Below are 18,740 nucleotides of genomic sequence, written 5' to 3' on the forward strand. Positions count from 1 at the left end.
CCATAGTTACCTATTCAAGATAATGGGTTTATAAAGCTGTTTTGTTTCACATTTATATCCTTTCACTAATTCAGCAAATTATCACAAGATACACCAAACAATACTTATGGCTACAAAGGATGCTTCTGAAACCATACCTTCTTTAATTCTCTCTTCCGAGCTTCCTTTCCTTAAAAAGGAGAAATAAAACTTCAGAATCTTGAACATTATCATTGTCTCCAATTTAATACAATTTTCACTCTGAGAGGACTTTAATTTCCACATTTTAGATTAGGAAGACTAATAACTGAGTTTTCAAAACGCAATGCTTTCTAACTGTGGCACAACTGACATCGGGGATGCATAATTCTTTGTCGTGGGAGGCCATCTGATGCATTGTAGAATATTTAGCGGCATCCCTGGCCTCTAGCCACTAAGTGCTAAAAGTAATTGTGACAAACAAAAATTCTTGAGGCATTTTTAAGCTTCTTAAAAAAATAATTATGAATCTGAAGGAAAAAATACCATAACCTACTAAATGAGTGCTTATAAACCTCATCTGTTCAAATTCTAAGTATAAAAAGAAAGCTTTAAGCCAATTCTACTGTACTGCAAACCAATCAAATTTGAAACTGGTAATATAAATACTAATTTTTTTACATCTTAGAAGTTTAACTCATGTGCTCACAAGAACAATGGTTAACTTTATACAACCGATGTGTATCACTGCTGATCTTGTAATTATGCCACAATGAAATAAACAGATTCCCCAGTGCTTATACTTTTTACCACTCACAAGAACAATGGTTAACTTTCTACAACTGATGTATATCACTACTGATCTTGTAATTATGCCATAATGATATAAACAGATTCCCCAATGCTTACACTTTTTACCATTCCTTAACATTTGCTTATCATTGCACATTAATGGACACTTACGGGCCTGGTCTGTGGGGTTCATAAATTTTCCACTCTTGGTGGATGACGTAGATCTCCGTCCCATGTTTAAAATCTGTATTGTTTACTTCTTCATCAAAAAAAAAAAAAGGCAACCTGAAAATACAAATAAGTAACTTACATTTTTCTGTATTCATAATTTTTTCCCCTTTTTAGAGTACCTTAATATCTGACAAGAAATAGTCTTGATTAATTTTTTGAGAACTTGTTCTTATTCTCAAATTTAGTATCCAAGAAAGATGGCCTCAACTTTCTTGACAAGGAAAAATTAGATCTTTAACGTTCATTAGTAAGACAAAGGGTCTGAAAAGCACTGTGCATATGATTAAATCATCAATGTAGCCTTAAAAAAAAATCAATCATAACTCTGACTGTTGACTGAAAAAATCAACCACTTTCAGCAATATGGCACAAACCATGAACACCGGAAGCCATTCATTAGCCCTTTCCCTACAGCTTCCCTTTATTTATCTGTAGGATGAAAAAAAGAATAGGGGTATGGAATTTGGGCCCAAAGACAAATAGTTCACCCATGCCTATTCATAGTTTTTCTTAGCATGCATTCTCCCAACACTTCTGAGACCATAAAAAATCATTAACTGAAATATACTTCTAATTCAGATATAGCTCTTGCTTTCCAAAAATTTAAAACTAAAAATGAAAATACTCAAAATAAGCATTATATAAGGAAGCTTTCATAAACTTCCATTTTTATCGACATACATTTTCCTAACTAGTACCTACTTGATTCCTGATTTGTATTTTTAAAAATACCTAAATGTGATAATTGTGGTTGAGGGAAAATATTTTCTACGCAAAATTTTTGTTAGGCTAAGACCATATTATATCATTTCTTCCCCTATTCCAAATGAATGAGATGTAACTTTTTAAAACTCTCTTTACAATGATAAGGGTTAACAAATTTCCTCTCTTTAGAAAGCAGGCACTTTTAAAAGAGAGCCAAAGGGAAGATCATGAAGTAGATTATTTGGTAGATTATACAATTATATTCTCTCTCCCTTTACACAGGCATTGTCAGATCAGTTGATTACGGTATTACTTCTTAAAATAAATGTTCAATTAACCTGATTTCTGCTAGATGCTTCCGAGCTGTTCTAGCGGTAATGAATTTAGCCTGTCACTGTTACTTTCTCACGAAAAAAACAAAACCCACGAGTGAGGGAACAAGCAAAGTAAGTGCATATATAAGCTCTCAGATCTGCCTGTATTTCTTTTGCTTTCTTCTCTCAATTATCAGACTGATGTTTTGACCCTCTCCCACAGATTATAGTCAATCTTTACAAATACACTGGTGGGTTAGTCCGCACAAACTACTGTTTTTTTTTTTTGGTCTAAAACAGAGGCCACCTGGTAATCAGGCCACAAAACGTTGGGTAACTTGAAAATAGCCAAAAAGGTTCCCAGGGGACGGGGTCCAGGTCCGCCAAAGGAGGCAATACTAGCAGCAACTGCCGAAACTATAACGACGGTTGACCCTGACTCGAGGCTCAAGACGACGTGAAACGTAGAGCAGCCGGTCAACGTGCAGAGGAAGCCGCGCCAACCAACCTAGATAAAACTATCTCTTAAGCGCTGGAAACCGCGACGTCTCCGGCCCGGGGATCCCCCAAATTGAGACTCGAGAGACACCAACCAGGGCGAGGAAGAACGCAGAAACGGGGCCTGGAGTTCCAAGACACCCGCGCGGGCCCTAGAAGGGACGGGAAAGGTGAAAAAGCGGAGTGGAACCACCCGCACACTCACACTTCTGCTGAATTCCCGGGACTGCTAGAATTGGGGTGTGGGCGATTTCTGGCCTCTTTTACTTCGTAGGGGTCTTCACCTCAGCCCCTCGTTCAGGTAGCCAGCCACCGCCATCTTGAAAGCTCGCGCCCCTCCGCCATCGGTACGTCACTTCCTGTGTCTTCGGGTGGACGGTCTCTTACCGTTTTTCAGTCTTGGGGACCATCCAGAATACCCAAGAACACTAGGATCAAGCTCTCTTCCGCTTGGTTAAAATACTAAATTGGTTGGCTGTCTGCTAACAGCCCGCCTTTTTACGCAGTACGAAGACTCCTAGTCCTATAGGAATAATAAAAGAGAAGCTGGGGCAGATATCTAATTGGTTGATGGCAAGGCACTCCTGTTTCCCTTCCCGCCCCCCCAACGCCGGCCGTTCTGACTTAATATCCGGGGGCATCAATTATTGTGTGGACCGAGACCCGTATTTTGAACGTAGGGACGATGTCTTACGTTGATTGTATCTCCTGGGAATTGTGCTCCTTTTTGGATTTTTCCTTTTCTGGTGACTTAAGCGGATGCGGTCCTTTGGGCGCAACTCCATTTGAAAGCGAGTTGCCGAATAACGCTTGGCGCTGTGTTTGAGGCGCTTTGCTAGGGTCAGGTGGGCCCACGTGGGCGTCTGGTACATCCCGGAGTTCAGTAATGGTTTGTGAACACACAGACCCCTGAGCACATCAGTGCCTGCATTAGGGATCCAGAATGCTAATCGACAGGATTTGTTTTTTGAAGAGGAACTGAAGGATATATGTGCATTCAGTTGTACATTTACTATTGGCGAGTTTAATTTTGTTGGCTCCTTGCCTGACTGTCCTTTATGACGTCACTTACACGTTTGGAAATATTTACCATCTCTAGACGTAGTCATTTCTTTTCTATTCCCTCTTTCCCTAAAACTCCTCATTTCTCTTTCCCCCTTAAAGGTAAGCTAAAATATTGAAAAAAATTTTGCTTGGTTACTTCTGATCCTAAATTAAGTTTCCCCTGTAAGAAAACAAGTTAGATTTAGGCCAATTCTATCAATTATAAATATTTCAGAATATTTATGTTGCTGTTAATTTTTAGTAGATTAGTCAAAATGGACTTAAAGAATATAAGGTAGGCCCCTTACTTAAACTAACCTTCGTCTTAGTAGATTCACTTTTGAGGGTGAGCCACATTGTTTGCAATGAACTAAAAAAGCATTGATGGAAAGAAAGCACAAAGTACATTTGAAAAATTAAGGTCTTATGTCTAACGTTGTGACTTGAGATATGCTGAGTGTTTTAAATTTCAAGATATTTCTTGTACTTTGGGACAAGAATCAAATACAACATTCTCACAGCAGTATATTAATTTTCTTAAGTAGAGGCTAAAAGAGTCTTAATGGAATGTCACTAATTGGTGATGGGTTCAGAAAGCACTTGTATCTGTTGAACAGTTCAACTGTACCATTAGGCCTATGTAGCCTCTGAATTTTCCTGAAATTAGGTAATTAGTGGAATTAGCCAGCAAAAGCTCTGTATAGCAGAGACAGCTGCCTACTTTGTTATTATTGAAAATGAAATTAATTTCTTTTTCTCTGAAAACTCATAGGTAATAAAGGATAACATTCCCATAAATGACAATTTCTTAAAAGAGTAGGGGCTGCCTCTCCTGTATCCCAAATGCATTTTATTGGTGTATGGCTGGAGTTTTTATTTTTATGTTCCAGAGGGTTCAAATATTGACTTGCGGGATACTCGATCAGAATATCGCAAGTTGACTGCAACGGCAGAAACGGACCTTTATCTTTTTTTGGGGGGGGGGGGGGTGGTGTATGGTCTGGGAATTGAACCTGGGTCTCCCACATGAAAGGTGAGCACTCTACCCGTGCACCCCTATCTTTTTAACTTTAACTTTCAACTTCATATTTTTAATCCATCTAGATTACAGTGTGTAATTAGCAGATGATCATGGAACCGTTGCTACTATTCATTAAAACAGATTGGTACAAACCATTTTTTAGTCTCTTCCAGTTTATAGAAAATTGGATTTGATCTTATGATTGAAAATATGGTAATACTTTAATTCCAGTTGAAGGCCTACAGCTTGTGTTTAGGCAGCAGTTGCTAAGTATGTCCCCTTAGAACTAGTTGATGGCTGAAACTAATGATGGAAATGAGAATTTCTATATTCAATGTAAATTTAAGAATTTTGACTAGGGATTAGAAAAAGAAAGGGTAACTACCCCTGCTGCTCTACAATAGCGTTTGCCCCAATGTTGGTCAGGTAGAGCAAGAATTTACATAATCTTTTATTTTGAAGGCTCTAGGACCGACTGACCCAGGCATTCATTGATAAAAACAAAAAGAAACTCCAGTGCCTTAGTTTTCGCATTTCTGATCCCCACTTTCCAAACTATTTACTCAGTTTGTACCCTTTTTGGAAGTGTATGGAAAATGAACCTAATCAAGGAAGCAAAACACTATTAATGAGAAGGAAGCAGAAAAATATTCCAGTGAGAAATCAAATGCCTGTTTATTTTATTTGGTGTTCCACTGTGTTGGTGACCTCAGTAATAATATGATGATATTTTTCGGAGGCTGACTTGAACTCCACCAAATGCTTCTCATAACTTCTGATGGCTGTTTGAAGCTGTGTTTTCTCCACTGCCCCCAGGATGGCACGGAAGATCATGTCTATGCCAAGGCCAAGAACAGTAACTCCAATACTGCCAAGGAGAGAGGCACCAATTTGAGCTAGCACAGTGACCAGCTTGTTAATTATGCCCGTTGTGACACTGGAGCCCACGAGTTTAACAGCCAGTGCACTGGCTGCAGAAGTGGCTTCTCCCAGGATGACTGAAATAACCTTTTGCACTATGGCAATTTTCTCTGTCTCCCTTTCCTTAATGTCTTGAAGTTTTCTGTAAAGGTTTGGCTCTAATTTATCTTTTAGTGCTTCGTCAACCTTTTGCAATTCCTTTTGAATTTTTGTCATGGCTTGTATGATGATATCACAGTTTTCTTTGATGGTTCCATCTCTTTTCATCTCAATGGAGGCCAACTTGCATCCCAAGTGCTTATTTAGAACCCCAATAAGTTTATTGGTTGCATGGAAGCTGTCAGATAAGCAGTCAAGAAGCTGCTGGTGAAGACGATTTACTTCCTGCCGCCTCCTTGGGTTCTCTGGATAGAGAAAATCACTCTGAGCCATATTTCAAATAAGATTTCTGAAAAATAAAAAAGTAAATCCTCACTAAGAACTTAGATAAATATCTGCTGTCTGCATAGATTGGACCAGGAAATCTTTTACTCCATTGTTCTTAAAACAATTACTTTTATAAAACTTGCAGTCATTGTATGATAGATAACCTGTGTCTCAGAATATAACCCACTGATGAATAAGTTAAGGCTTTACATTTTGTGGTGGAAAGAACTCCTAGATAAGAAATGGTTATTAATAAATCTGTTTTCCAGGTAATATTTAATAGCCTAAAATTAAAACAAACTTCAATTTGGTAATAGCTTTTAATTACCAGTCTCCTTGACACCATCTCACCCACCCCCTTCTACCAGTCACCACATCAGATAGATTGCTCTACTATTTGGAGTAAATTAGTGTCAGGGCCAGAAGGCTTTAAGATCTCTTTCAGGGCTATTAATACCAAATTTCGTGTTTATATACTTGGCTATCTTAATTTACAAAATCTGTCGTATCTCTTACAGGCAAATTGTTTTACAAACCTAAGAGATATCTGAAGACAACACCCATGTGTTAAAATCTTTGGAAAAACAGGTATATCCTCTCAATAAAAGTATATATTCAAGACTCTTTGGATTGAAATTTTTCTTGAAGAGAAGGTGAGTATGATATAGGGTATAGTGCAGTTATGACTAACTATGATTCTCCACGTGCAGACATTACTTATTTAGAATGGTTTATATTGCACTTAGCCATTAATAAGATAAGCTAGCGTAGCCTCAGAGAGACAGGAGACAGTGCCATTTCACAAAAGTACTAAAGGATATGTAGGAAGATGGCACCATACAATGAATTTAATGAATCTGATTTATAATGTGATAAGATAACCTTCTTGTGCTTGTACTTCTGGTTTGCATTACCATCTAGAGGAAAAGGGAACATGCATGTTCTGAATTTATTTGGGTGAAAAATCTGTAGTTTGACTGAGCCCAGTAAGAACACACTATTAACAGACACATGTTAGTAGGCTTACTATGTGTTTTGAACTTTTTTTTTTTTTTCATTTCAACTGTTGGGAGAAAAGAAAGAGAATATGGAATCCCATAACTTTATCTGTGTGGGATCTAGCATATTTAAGCAGGCAGCATCCTGAGTAATTTGAGCCCTACCTTTTCTAGGACAATGGTTCTTAGCCCAGATATGAGGGACCTCAGAAGCATGAGATGGAGGAAAGTAAAAATGAAAATAACCTGTCTTCTAAGTCAAAGATAAAATTTGAAAATGTAAAGGGGAATTTTTTTCCAAAATGGATCAGAAAAATAACCTTATGAGTTAGATTTAGAAAAATGAAGGAAGAATAAAGATGACCATGGTCAGAAATTTATTTTTATTCACTCACACACACACATACCTTACATACACATATACATATGCATGCATATAACAGAACTTTCCACAATACAGTTTTAAAAAATAACTAGTATTTTCTACTCCCACTTACAGAAATTACTTTGTTGAGCGTCTCATTAAATATTCTCAAGAATAACTCAATAAACTCAATGTGTGGCAAACTTTAGAGAACCGCAAATTTGCACTTTCATTATTTTCTTCCAGAATTTTCCTTTAAATTTGTCTTTTTCTGGCTCCTTGTTTTCAGATTGTTTCATGTAACAGAAACTCTAGTTTTTGACTTCGGATTTAGAAGATCACCAACTATATCACTATTTAGATATTTAGGTGAGAGGAGTCTTTCTTCCTCTGAAAAAGTGGAAAATATTTCTAGCAGCTATCATATACCATTATCTGAAGGTGTAACTTGCAGAAAAGGTGTGAGGGTCTGTATACCTGAAGTTAAACAAAAAGTTCCCACACACACCCTCCTCCAAATTCGACTAACAAAGAGGAACCTGTAAAAAGAACTGATAAAAACCTGAGAAAAATGCAAAAAAAATCTTGAGTATTATTAAGAAAAACAGTACTAATCTAACAATTAAATGAGCCAACAACTCTGAACAGACAGTGAAAGAGAAATAGTAGCTTAATAAATTGATGAAAAAAGTTCAGTTTTACCAGAAATCAGACATGGTATTTTTTTCAACTACAAAAGTAACATTTTTTTTTCCTTTTAAATGCTCAAGCCATTACACGTATACTCTAATAGTCTTCTTCCTAGGATACAGATATCAATTAATAATTTTGAGTTGAGATATCATGTTACAGTCAAAATTATTTTTCATTTCCAATGAATGAAGTCTTTCTTTTTCTGAGCCAGGCTTACCTTCCCGGCTCTTTTTGGGATCTTTTTTGGAATCTTGGAACAGATTGTGGGGAGGGGGAGTATTCCTCATGCAAATAACCTCCTGCAGGCCGGCTCCTGATACTTGCTCAGGTTCTGCCTGGGCTTCAGAGTGAATATGCTCAAGGTGTTTCCATCCCCAAAGAGAGAAAAAAGGTTAGAGAGTTAGGAGGTGTAAAGGTGGGGCTCAAAGGTGAAGCTAATGTGAATTATCTTTTGTGTAGGTGAAATTTGAAGAGCCCCTTAAAGGAAGCCATTTATTAACTCAGTGACAATTCATCTAATAAAACAGTAAGGTAAATAATCATAGTAAGTAGAGTAGAGGGTAAGATAAGTAATAATGTAGAAGGTATTATGCAAGGCTTTGTAGAGCATGCAAAGGTGAAAAGACATGGTCCCTACTTTCATGGAATTTCTGATGTGGGTAAGGAGCTAAGACAGGTCTAAAACTACAATATCAAGAGAAAGTGATGTCATAAAAACTAGATTCAGGAGGTCCTTGACTTGTGCAAATTCAAATCTTGAACAATCCATTCTTAATATGTTATATATTGACACTGAGGCTATATAGAGATGCTTGGTGACCCAAGAAAGGTTAATAATTTATACTCTTTCAAACATATTCTTAGATGTCAGTTCAATATTTAGAGGAGAGATCAAACACCACATGGGGAGTCAAAGATTGCAATGTTCAGAGTTTCCATCATTGCCCTTAACAGTTCAGTTCTGATTCACTACTCCCTAATTGCTTACTCCACACAGTAAAGCAAAAGTCTTGCAATTAATTGGAGTCACCCTCGTTAAAGATCTTAATTGTTACTTAGGCATGTGGATGTCACTTAGCATCCACACAATAAAGCAAAAGTCTTGCAATTAATTGGAGTCAACCCCCTTAAAGATCATATTGTTACTTAGGCAATGTCTTTCCAGCCATATACGGTACTCTACAAGAGATGAATTCCTTTCTCCATCTTATTACATTTTCTGAGATGACCTGGTGACTGGATTGGCACCAATAGGTACCTATCTAACTGATGTACATTTTTTTTACAGAAAAAAAATATTGAACTTGTATTGGCAATTGTTGGTCTTCTTAAGTAATGTGCTTAGAATACTTTAGTATTTTTTGGAATTCCTAAAGCACTTTATAATTGGAACCCATAATTTATCTGTAAAATAGCCATTGTAACTATATTTTTTAGGAGTTGCTGAAACTGAGATGAAAGCTCTTCTGGTTAATAGGGAAAACTGAAAAAATAACACACTTATTGAGATTAAATTCACTGGCCTAGTTATGTCTATAACTGAAAGAAAAAGAAGAAAACAAAAGTCTTCCAATAGTACATAATTTGCAACCTATTGTTGTACAGAATTTAAAAGGTTTTGAATCAGTTCCAGTATAAAAATAAGGCCAACGTGCTTCTATAAAATAATTAAAAGTATAGAAAGGGGATCTATTACTCAAATTGTAGAAGGAAATCTCTCTCAATTCACACTCTAAAAAATACCAATCTTAGTGGGTATTACTTTTGGCAAAAGAATTTTCTTAGGATGCAATGTCATATAATTACTCTTATCCAATTCCCCATAATCTATCCCGTGCAAAAATCATAATCCATCCTGTGCAAAAATCATTTGATTCTGGCTCTTTCTCCTTCTGGGAAGAGAACATTTACAAACACCCATGATCCATTATGGTTTGTTTGGTTTTACTTCTACCTCCTGATACCTCCTGTTAGAATTTTATCCCTGAAACAGCTAGGCAGAGATAAATCTTGGGTTTTGAGGAAAGTTTTGCATTGTATTTCCATATTGCAGTTTTTCTATCTTCACAAGCAATAGGTTTATAACGTGTGGCTTTGGGATCTAGAATTATAGCTATTTGAAATATCTTGATAATTTCATTCAGGCCAGAATATTGTGGAGGAAGATGATAACTGTATTTTAATCTGAGTGAGAAAGGTTCAGGGTACATTACATTTTTATGCTTGTGGTAGATATTGTTACCATTTGTCAATAATTCCAGTTCTGGCTGCATGTATTTGCTCTCTGTCTCCTTTAATAAACATTTTAATGTGGAAATATGATCAGAAAATTTTGTTATATATCATTTAGTTTTGTTAAAATATTCATCTCTTCATCTTGTAACTGCCTAAGAACAGCCTCTTGCTCACCTTAGAGAAGCAGCATAAGTTGTTCAAATTCAGACTTTATTTCTTCTCTCCTATATTTTACCTTCTTCAATAATTTTCTGGTTTGCAGAGCTATCAACTTGTTAACTTGTTCCACTCTCTCCTTCAAGGGCTCACTGCAAAGTTGCATCTTTTACTGTGATAGGGGGCAGCTTTTTCTGTGGGCCCATTGTAGTGATGCCTGTAAACAGTGGAAAAACTGCTCTGGGGACACAAAACCTCTAGGTCCTTCTGAAAGAAAATTAAGTTAGAACCTGATTGTGCTTCTACTAATGATGAAAGCGTGGGCTCTCTGCCCATTGCGCACAATGACCAATCCTGTGATACCAGTGCTTCAAAGGGAGAGTTTTTATTGCAAAGCACAAAGCAAGGAGAACAGAAGGCCTATAAGCCTTAAATCTGCCTCCCCAAACTGCAGTAACTCAGAGTGTTAAGGGGCTGCCTTTATGATCACAAGACTTCAAAGTTGTAAAGCAAGATAAGGAAGTACAAGCGGGGCTAGTCATAAGGCAAAGGTTATATAGTTATATATAATAGAGCTGCATTATCAATGATCAAGGCATATGATACAGTTGGAGTTTGAATAGTTTCACATAATTACTTTTGTCTATTCTACAATATACTAGAAAGTAAAAAGGCACCTATGTAATTATTCAGTAATCATTTCTTAACTTTTAACTCTCAGTTAACACTTCTTACAGGCTTTTCTTTCTCTCTCTTCCTCTTGTTTCTTCTGATCTGGAGTAGTTTAGCAATTTCAGTCAAATTACCTAGGTGGAGGATTGCTCCTGAATTTCCTTTCTGTACAGAAGAAGTAGCAAAAAAAGAGCAGGGGAAGTTATCATTTAGATACTTTCGGGGCACAGTGATGCGGGAGTGGCAGAAGTTATGCCCACAGTCGATAGTCACTGGGTCTTTTAAGTAGTCCAGACAGATGGAACAGCTAGCCCCTGCTTGGAAATCTGCCAGAACTATCACAGATTTCATTGAGTCAAGAACAAAGGTAGGGAGTAAGGTCACATTTTGCTCCCTAAAGCTCAAGACCCAGTAAGAAGTGAATATCCTCTCCAGACCTTGTAGACCGATTAGCTTTTGGTTTCATTGGCTTGGCATGTTGATGGCAGTCTCTAAAGACTTATTTAGCCTCTTCCCCCTTAGCTCGAGTCTGCTGCCAAGAAGACTTCACCGCATGCCATCTATTGCATGTTAGTATATATAACTGTTAGTGCTCTTCCCACACAATAATCTGAAGTAAGCTTAATGGCTTTCTTGTTCAAGGAAACAGCCACTGGTCTAAGATAAGGAATCCTTCCTGCAATATTCTTGTGAGGATAAAATGATATTTAAATTGGTCACAGAAATGCAGGCAGTGTGAGATGGTGAGTTTTCAATAAGTGATGGCCATTCTACTCTTAAACTTACCCCCTCCCCAATTTTGGCCACTGCTCAAATTCTGTTCAGATCAAAATGTTTGTTTAGTGTGGGGCCATCACCTCCATTCCAATTCCACAGGTCTGAGCTGAGGTCTGAGATCCTGTTTTCTTTCACTAGAGTTTCCCATGAGTCTGAAGAGACTCAGTTGCAGACAAGCTGTAACCCTGGGTTTTGGCACACAGTAGGTACTCAAGCAGTCTCTGCTAAGCCTCATGCCAGGCCCTCCTTGGCCTCTTCTCAGCATCCCACCTTTCCTGTAGCACATGGCTCAGGCCTTCATACCGAGGGTGTACATATGCCCAAGAGTTGCGTGGGATGCAGGAACGAAGTTCTAAAATGCCCTGAGTGTGTGGGCTCCAGCTTCTTAATCTAGCACGAATAACCTACACCTTTCTTATGGCAAATTTTAACTTTACATAATTTGAATTATCACATGGTGATGCTTTCTTTTAGGGGAAAGTTCAGTTTGTACAGTTACCGTTCATTTCTCTACATCGGAGTTGGTGCTGTTATTTGAATATTTTATTGCAGTGTTTATGAAATAGGTTCTAATGGACCTTGAGGAAAGGGCTAGCCAGCAGGTGGAGCTCTGGGTCTCTGAGCCTCCTACCTCATTTCATCTGAGGCTTTGTTGAAGCTGTTCTGCTTTCTTGCATTCTACACATTTGGTCTCTGGGTGGGTAAAATTTTATTTGATGAGAGAATTCTGTTGCTAAAAAAAAAAAGATCGGAAATCACATGTGTCTGTCTTATTTCATAAAAACGAGAAGGAAACAAATCTAGAGTTAATTTCCATTGGTTATGCAATTCTAGAACAAATCTAGAATTTAAGAAATCAAAATGGAAACAGACTGGATGCACATTGAACTGATCTTGTCAATTTTGTTAAATTGAGAAGTAAAAATTTAGGATTAAGAGCATATAAGACATACTAGAAATATATTGATTGCATTTTAGTCAAGCTTTTAGGGATTTAGGGATACTATACAGTTTTTAGTTTGGGGGAGGGGAACCACCTTAAAAATGAGCACTGATTATTTATCACAGTCATATAAAAAATTTAAGGATACTTTTGTGAATAAAAGTGGTGCATGGACAAAAGGACAATTATTGTATAATCTCGAAATAATCAGAATAAGCAAAGTCATAGAGTCAGAAACTAGAATACAGGTTACCAGGGCCTGGGATAGAGTAGGTAATGGGGGGTTAATACTTCTGTTTGGGCTGATGGAGAAGTTTTGGTAATGGATGGTGGTGATGGCAGCACAGCACTGTGAATAGTAATTAACATCACTGAAGGATATATTTGAATGTGTTCAAAATGGCAGGGAATTTTAAATTGTTTGTTATTAGAATAAAATTTTAAAAAAATCCATGGGCCCATACAACAAAACAGTGAACCCGAATGTAAACTATGGACTATATGTATATAGTTAATAGTGCAATTATAATAATATTCTTTCAGTTATAACAAAGGTACCACACTAAGGCAAAGTTTTAATAAAGAAGGTAGGGGGGCGCTATGTGGGAACTCTATGTTCTGCATCATTTTTTGTGTAAATCTACAGTTTCGCTAATTAAAAAAAAAAATCTAAAAAAAATGCCAAGGTGGGGTGGGGGTGTGTGGTGGGGGTAGTAGTGCCTTGACTGTTAAGTGTCGTAGGAATTTAAAGGGAGAGATTATATTGAAGTGATCAGAGGAAGCCTCATGGATAAAGTGACATGTAATTTGTTTTGATAAAATGATAGAATTACAACATGGAGAAATTTTCAATAAAACAAAATATTTAAAACATTATAAAGATAATATCAATAATATGTAAATTTTTAAATAGTGGACAAAAAACACCCTTAAACCTTCTGTCTTAACTATTGTTTTAATTTTTTTGTTATTCCTTTCCAAAATTTGTTTATATGCAAATAAACTACAAAATTGTAATGAGAGTGTAAATAAAATTTTCTTCTTAAACATATTCATTTACACACTTTCCCATATTTCTAGTTTTATAATCATTGGTTTGGTTACATAAGACATTCCATGAAGTATTTTTAGCATAATTTAATAATTCTCCAATTGTTTCACTAGTGTAAATAATGTTGTAATGAGAATTTTGCTGCACTTAACTTTTTTCCCTCATGATCTGAATTATTTTCTCAGGATAAACTTTGAGGGGAATTGCATAATCAATGGAAATTAACTTTTTTATTACTTTGAATATGTCTTGCATATTGCTTTCCAAAAGCTTTTACACTGACATCAAAAATAAATTTTTGCACAGGACAGTGGGTTTCTTGTTTAAAATAGGGAATGTACGGTTAAATTTCTGAAAGGGGAGTTCTTGCTATTTTACTTACAGCAGATGTTCAAGATGAAACGATAAATGTGTCTGAGATTTACTTCCAAATAATTTGGAAGGGGACATTACTAGGGTTATAGAGAAAATAAGATTGGCTTTATGTTGATAATTTTTGAAGCTGGGTTATGGAACATGAGAGTTTATTATATTGTTGCTTCCACTTTTGTGTGACTGAACTTTTTTCACGATAATAAAAATTTAAAAAGAAAGAAAAAATAATGACCCTGTCGAAGGCCCTAATGTTTAATTATTTGAGTTCTCTGAGGTTTTTTGTTTCTCCCTGCTGTCAGTTTTCATCAGTATCGTTATTGGGTCCTGCTATCATGCAAGGTTTACTTATTTGCAGTGAGGAAATAGATATAGGTAAAATCAGAAATGTTTCTAGGAGAAAATATCAGCTGCTATCTATTTCTGAACTTTCTTTAATTCAAATCAAAACCATAGCCTTTAATAAAACAAGTTGTTCATGGTGCAGTGGTATACTTTCTAGTGTAAATTCTTTTTTAAGAATACTTTAAACCAGAATGCAAGAATATTTCTGATCAGAAAGCAGAATATCAAAATTATTCATCAGCATTTATCAAACACACACTCGGGGAGCCTCTACTATATGTCTTGATGCAGTTTTTAAAAAGTAGAAAGTAGACTTCTGCTTTGCCTTCAAGAACATAAAAGTCTATCTGAATACACATAGGAATTGCTCAATGATATTTAAATGCAATATAATTTATGGAGTACAAGCACTATGCATAACCTAGCATTAGATTCCACATTCCTTCTTTCATAGATATATGCTGAGTGCCTATTATTAATGTTAAAGACATGAAAGGAAATGTTACATTCTCACAGGTGTCCCTTCGCCATTAATCCTTTCTAAGGTTGATGTCGTTACTGCCCATCTTTCCCTCTGACGTAATCCTAGTCCTATAAACTGTTGATTTCCTTACTTCCCTGGTGTCTCCAAAAAAAAAATAAACACAGGATCCTCTTATAACAAGGTGTTTTGTACTTTATTAATATCTTATAGCTAGGTCTCATTCAAAATATTATTTTGAATTCCCCTTAATATTGAGAAGCATAGAGTATTAAATCAATATGATTAGAAATATCCATATTGCTTACCTTGTTATACTTCTGCATTCAGTAGTCCCAGTAGTTTAGGAGTACTGTTGAAGTGCTTTTTCATCTGGTTTCATCTGGGTGTTTCTGATGGAATGTGATGACTTACAGGCTTTTGCTAGTCTCTGCTGGGTCCCTCTGCCTGTCTTGTTTAAAGGCAATCTCTGCATTGCTTAGTTTTCTGAATTCTTCTATTTCCTGTATTAATGTAAATCGAGTGTATATTAAGATTAATAAAGTGGTAAAATTTATCTTTTATTTTCTGTTCTTTAATAGACTTTAGTCTTTAAAATGCCATATAACTGAGCTAATTTATTAGAGAAGATGGCTTTTTGTAGCTGTCAGTCTTGGAGGTTAGGGATATGTCTTTCTTGTCAGCTGTTCCAAACATTAAGGTTCCTTTGACTTCCTGCGTTTGTGTCCCCATCTGTTGCTGATTGTTTTGTTTAGGTTTTCAAGAGATACAAACTCAGATATTTCCAACCAAATGTGTTTCTTTTCTTTTTCTTCTTTTTTTACACTCTTCTTTCCTGGCTAGGACTTCTACTCTTTTTAATTTGGTGAATTGTCTTGACAACATAAAAACCTTGAAGACCCATTTGTCTCCTTTTCCTTAAGACTTAAACTTCATGTATTAGTTTCTTGGGGTTGCCATCACAAATAACCCCAGATTTTATGGCTTAAAGCAAACAGAAATTCATTGTTCTCACAAATTTGAAGCCTAGAAGTCTGAGATCCAGCAGAGTGGCACTTCCCATGATTGGGCCTCACCCATGGCAAAGCAGTGAGAGAAAAGAGCCTATGGGCTACTATCACCAACCTTACCACATAGTTGCTTCTACCCAGGGTGGAGAATAGAAGAGTAATAAAAGGGTTCTTCCCCTTGGGGGCAACCTCTGCAGTGCCATTCAGAAGGGGCAGGGACATCACTTCATCGTGATGGGTCTTTGTTTAAAGTTCAAAAGTCAGAGGGTTTACGGCCACCTCTGCCATGCTGGGTGAAAGGGATGGCTGTCATGTAAGTGCTGGACCTCAGCCATCAAAAGGGGTCTGTGCAGTAGGTGCTCCTACTTCTCTAGTTAGAGAGAGTGTCTTTTGGAGCTTCCCTGTCTGAGTTTGTTCATAGTTCCAGTTTCAGGTTGCACAAAAGAGTCCTAAGCTGGGATTTAGGGAAAATAGCAATAACAACCAGGAAACTTCACTGTTGTATTGTCCTTCAAATGCTATACTCTCTAAGTGGTCTGCCTGCTCTTATCCACCTTTCAGAGTTCTATCTAAAAGTTGTTTCATATATTTTGCCCAGGATTTTTAGTTGTAGTCAGTGGGAAAAAGGGTGGAATGTGTTTACTCTATCTTAACTAGAACCATATCTCCTCTGTGTAGTTTTTAGTGCAGGATTTAAAACAAGATTGGATGTTTATTGAGGGTAATACCTTTGAAAGAAGTGACACTACATTTATCAGAACAGAACGTCTAATTCAGAATCCAGCACATCATAGTTGATAAGTAGTATAAATTGAGTGTACACACTATTTTACTCTATTTATTTTTGTTACTATTTTAATTTAAAGCACACTGTTAAATAAAGAGCTTTGTAGCTTTCTTGCCCTTGACAGGAGTTATCCTCATGTTTAGAGTATAATTTCAGTCTCTTTATGCTTGAAAAAGCCTATTTAAGTATTCATTTGGATTACTGCTTTGTTTTGCAGTGCTGCAATTTCTTTATTGGAGAAATGTCTTCAGAGTCACAGAAGGATAAAGAGAGGCTGGCTCAAGCTGCCAAAACATTCTTTTCTTGTGTGCAAGATCTTGCTTCCTTTACAAACACGTTTATTGAATTGTTTAACTCCTATATGAGTACTCATATCCTCTTGATTGCTGCAAGAGAAGATAGTAATGTTAAGGATTTCTTTGAACACATGCTCAAAGTTGTTAAGGAGATGAAATCTGTAGTGGATGCAAAGCATGCAGAAATGCAAAAGGAGCCTTTATATTCCAAAATTGCAATGACTGTGTTCTCCATGATTGAGAAGGGTACTGATTTAAAGGCATTGCACCAGTCAGCCAAAGAGGTGTTCACAAATAGCCAGGAGCCGGTCATCATCTCTGTGCTGAATAGCAGTCACATCCTTGGAAGTTTGGAAACTTCCCTTTCACTCTTGATGAAATGCCCCATCATGAATCTTCAACTGAGTGACTTCTATAGGAAAGACACCAAAGAGCAATCAGATGCCACCACATCTGAGGAAAGCATGAGTCCAGGCCCTTCTGAAAACTCTGTAACAAACACCTTGAAAAAGTTAGAGGATGTGCTAAAAACGGAGAATGCGAAGAATCCCATAAGGTCTGCTGCAGATCGGTTGGAGCAAATTGTCAAGACTTTGGGACCAGACTTAGAGGTCCTCCAAAAAGTCACACAGACCATTAAGACCAATGATTCCATGGTTAAGAAAGATAGCGACAAGTAAGGGTGCAACAGAAGAAGCACTCACTTCTGGTGGAAAGTCAGTTTAAATCCTATGATGTTTTCAGAGTACTTCATTAAGAAACAAATGGTACACTAGGCTTGTGGGTCTGTTGAAACTTAAGTGCAGAAAATAGTCACCTGGCAACCCATTTACCTATAGTCTTGCTTTATTTAAATAAAGAAAATCATCAAAAAAGCCTATTTGAAATAGTAGTTAGTAAAAAGAAAATATTGTTCAAAAGAGCAAAGTAATATTATATTTGAGGCTGTTTCTAAACATTGTGTTTCGTCTTGGAGTACATAGTAATATTTAACTAATTTCCACCCTTAGATATCTGTCTATTTCCAGTTACTACAGAGAGAAGTTCAGGTAAATGTAAATCTTGATCTAGGAAACATACACGAACTTTCACTGTTTTTGTCACTCATATGCCAATTTCTATATACTTCAGAGTCTTGTCCATCATAAGGTCATCACTAAATATTTTTATATAATTTGTCCAGAAGTAAATAAGATCAATGAGCAGTAATTGAGAATCTGTTTGCTTATGTGAATGGAATCAGAGCAGATAATTTATTCTTGTCTTCTATTGAGGACTTATGATAGGTGATATTAGAGGTTGAAAAATGGAGGTGCTCTAACCTTTATGGAGAAAAGACTATACTCCAAAAATAAGATCTCTGAGATGTGCTTGTTCTGGAGAGAAAAAGTTTAGGGAAGTCTACTTGCCTACATAAAGTCTTTGGCTCTCATGCATTGTGTATACTATCCAGACTGCCCCTGAAATTACCATTTCACATGATACCTAATAGGAACTTTTTGAGAAGAGAATTTTTTTTCTGAATTTTTTCTCATTTTGACATATTCTCATTCAAAAATCTAAAGACATATTTTCTATATCATGTTCCAAACAAACAAAAAAAAAATAGTCCAAAGCATGAGAAACTGAAAGGGAAAGAAATGAAGTATG

General features: G+C 36.6%; 4 protein-coding genes and 1 pseudogene across 13 annotated transcripts in view; 1 reads left to right on the top strand and 4 right to left on the bottom strand.

Moving 5' to 3' along the window:
* WBP11 (WW domain binding protein 11) overlaps positions 1 to 3,511 on the bottom strand; it is a 15,698-nt gene extending 12,187 nt beyond the window's left edge. Inside the window, exons 1-4 of one of the 4 annotated variants that reach the window (XM_077170162.1) lie at positions 3,193 to 3,511; positions 2,704 to 3,021; positions 922 to 1,035; positions 138 to 169 (exon numbers count right to left, since the gene is read on the bottom strand). In XM_077170162.1, the coding sequence (XP_077026277.1) occupies positions 138 to 169; positions 922 to 985 (96 nt within the window). In that variant the 5' untranslated portion in view covers positions 986 to 1,035; positions 2,704 to 3,021; positions 3,193 to 3,511. Of the gene's footprint in view, positions 1 to 137; positions 170 to 921; positions 1,036 to 2,024; positions 3,022 to 3,192 lie in introns of those variants that run through there. The other 3 variants (XM_077170164.1, XM_077170163.1, XM_077170165.1) reach the window with 3 other exon arrangements.
* C7H12orf60 (chromosome 7 C12orf60 homolog) lies at positions 2,426 to 18,093 on the top strand. Of its 6 annotated transcripts, none has more exons than XM_077170174.1 (4): positions 2,426 to 2,668; positions 6,429 to 6,563; positions 8,425 to 8,496; positions 17,012 to 18,087. In XM_077170174.1, exon 4 carries the CDS (start codon positions 17,036 to 17,038, stop codon positions 17,768 to 17,770), a length of 735 nt encoding a protein of 244 aa, XP_077026289.1. In that variant the 5' UTR covers positions 2,426 to 2,668; positions 6,429 to 6,563; positions 8,425 to 8,496; positions 17,012 to 17,035; the 3' UTR covers positions 17,771 to 18,087. The 6 variants fall into 6 exon arrangements, with proteins under 6 accessions (XP_077026289.1, XP_077026288.1, XP_077026291.1 ...); XM_077170173.1 differs by lacking the exon at positions 2,426 to 2,668 and adding an exon at positions 2,675 to 2,845; XM_077170172.1 differs by lacking the exon at positions 2,426 to 2,668 and adding an exon at positions 2,894 to 3,662.
* On the bottom strand, positions 5,222 to 15,563 carry SMCO3 (single-pass membrane protein with coiled-coil domains 3). Its single transcript, XM_077170178.1, has 2 exons — positions 15,306 to 15,563; positions 5,222 to 5,932 (listed from the first exon to the last, which is right to left on the bottom strand). Exon 2 carries the CDS (start codon positions 5,914 to 5,916, stop codon positions 5,239 to 5,241), a length of 678 nt encoding a protein of 225 aa, XP_077026293.1. The 5' UTR covers positions 5,917 to 5,932; positions 15,306 to 15,563; the 3' UTR covers positions 5,222 to 5,238.
* Positions 5,787 to 18,740, bottom strand: part of ART4 (ADP-ribosyltransferase 4 (inactive) (Dombrock blood group)) — a 28,162-nt gene continuing 15,208 nt past the window's right edge. The window contains exons 4-5 of one of the 2 annotated variants that reach the window (XM_077170167.1): positions 15,306 to 15,500; positions 5,787 to 5,888 (exon numbers count right to left, since the gene is read on the bottom strand). In XM_077170167.1, the coding sequence (XP_077026282.1) occupies positions 15,408 to 15,500 (93 nt within the window). In that variant the 3' untranslated portion in view covers positions 5,787 to 5,888; positions 15,306 to 15,407. Of the gene's footprint in view, positions 5,889 to 10,526; positions 10,624 to 15,305; positions 15,501 to 18,740 lie in introns of those variants that run through there. The other variant, XM_077170166.1, reaches the window with a different exon arrangement.
* Positions 9,489 to 11,815, bottom strand: LOC143690508 (tripartite motif-containing protein 60-like; annotated as a pseudogene).

The sequence above is a fragment of the Tamandua tetradactyla genome, chromosome 7 (assembly GCF_023851605.1).
Source record: "Tamandua tetradactyla isolate mTamTet1 chromosome 7, mTamTet1.pri, whole genome shotgun sequence".
Lineage (NCBI taxonomy): Eukaryota > Metazoa > Chordata > Mammalia > Pilosa > Myrmecophagidae > Tamandua > Tamandua tetradactyla.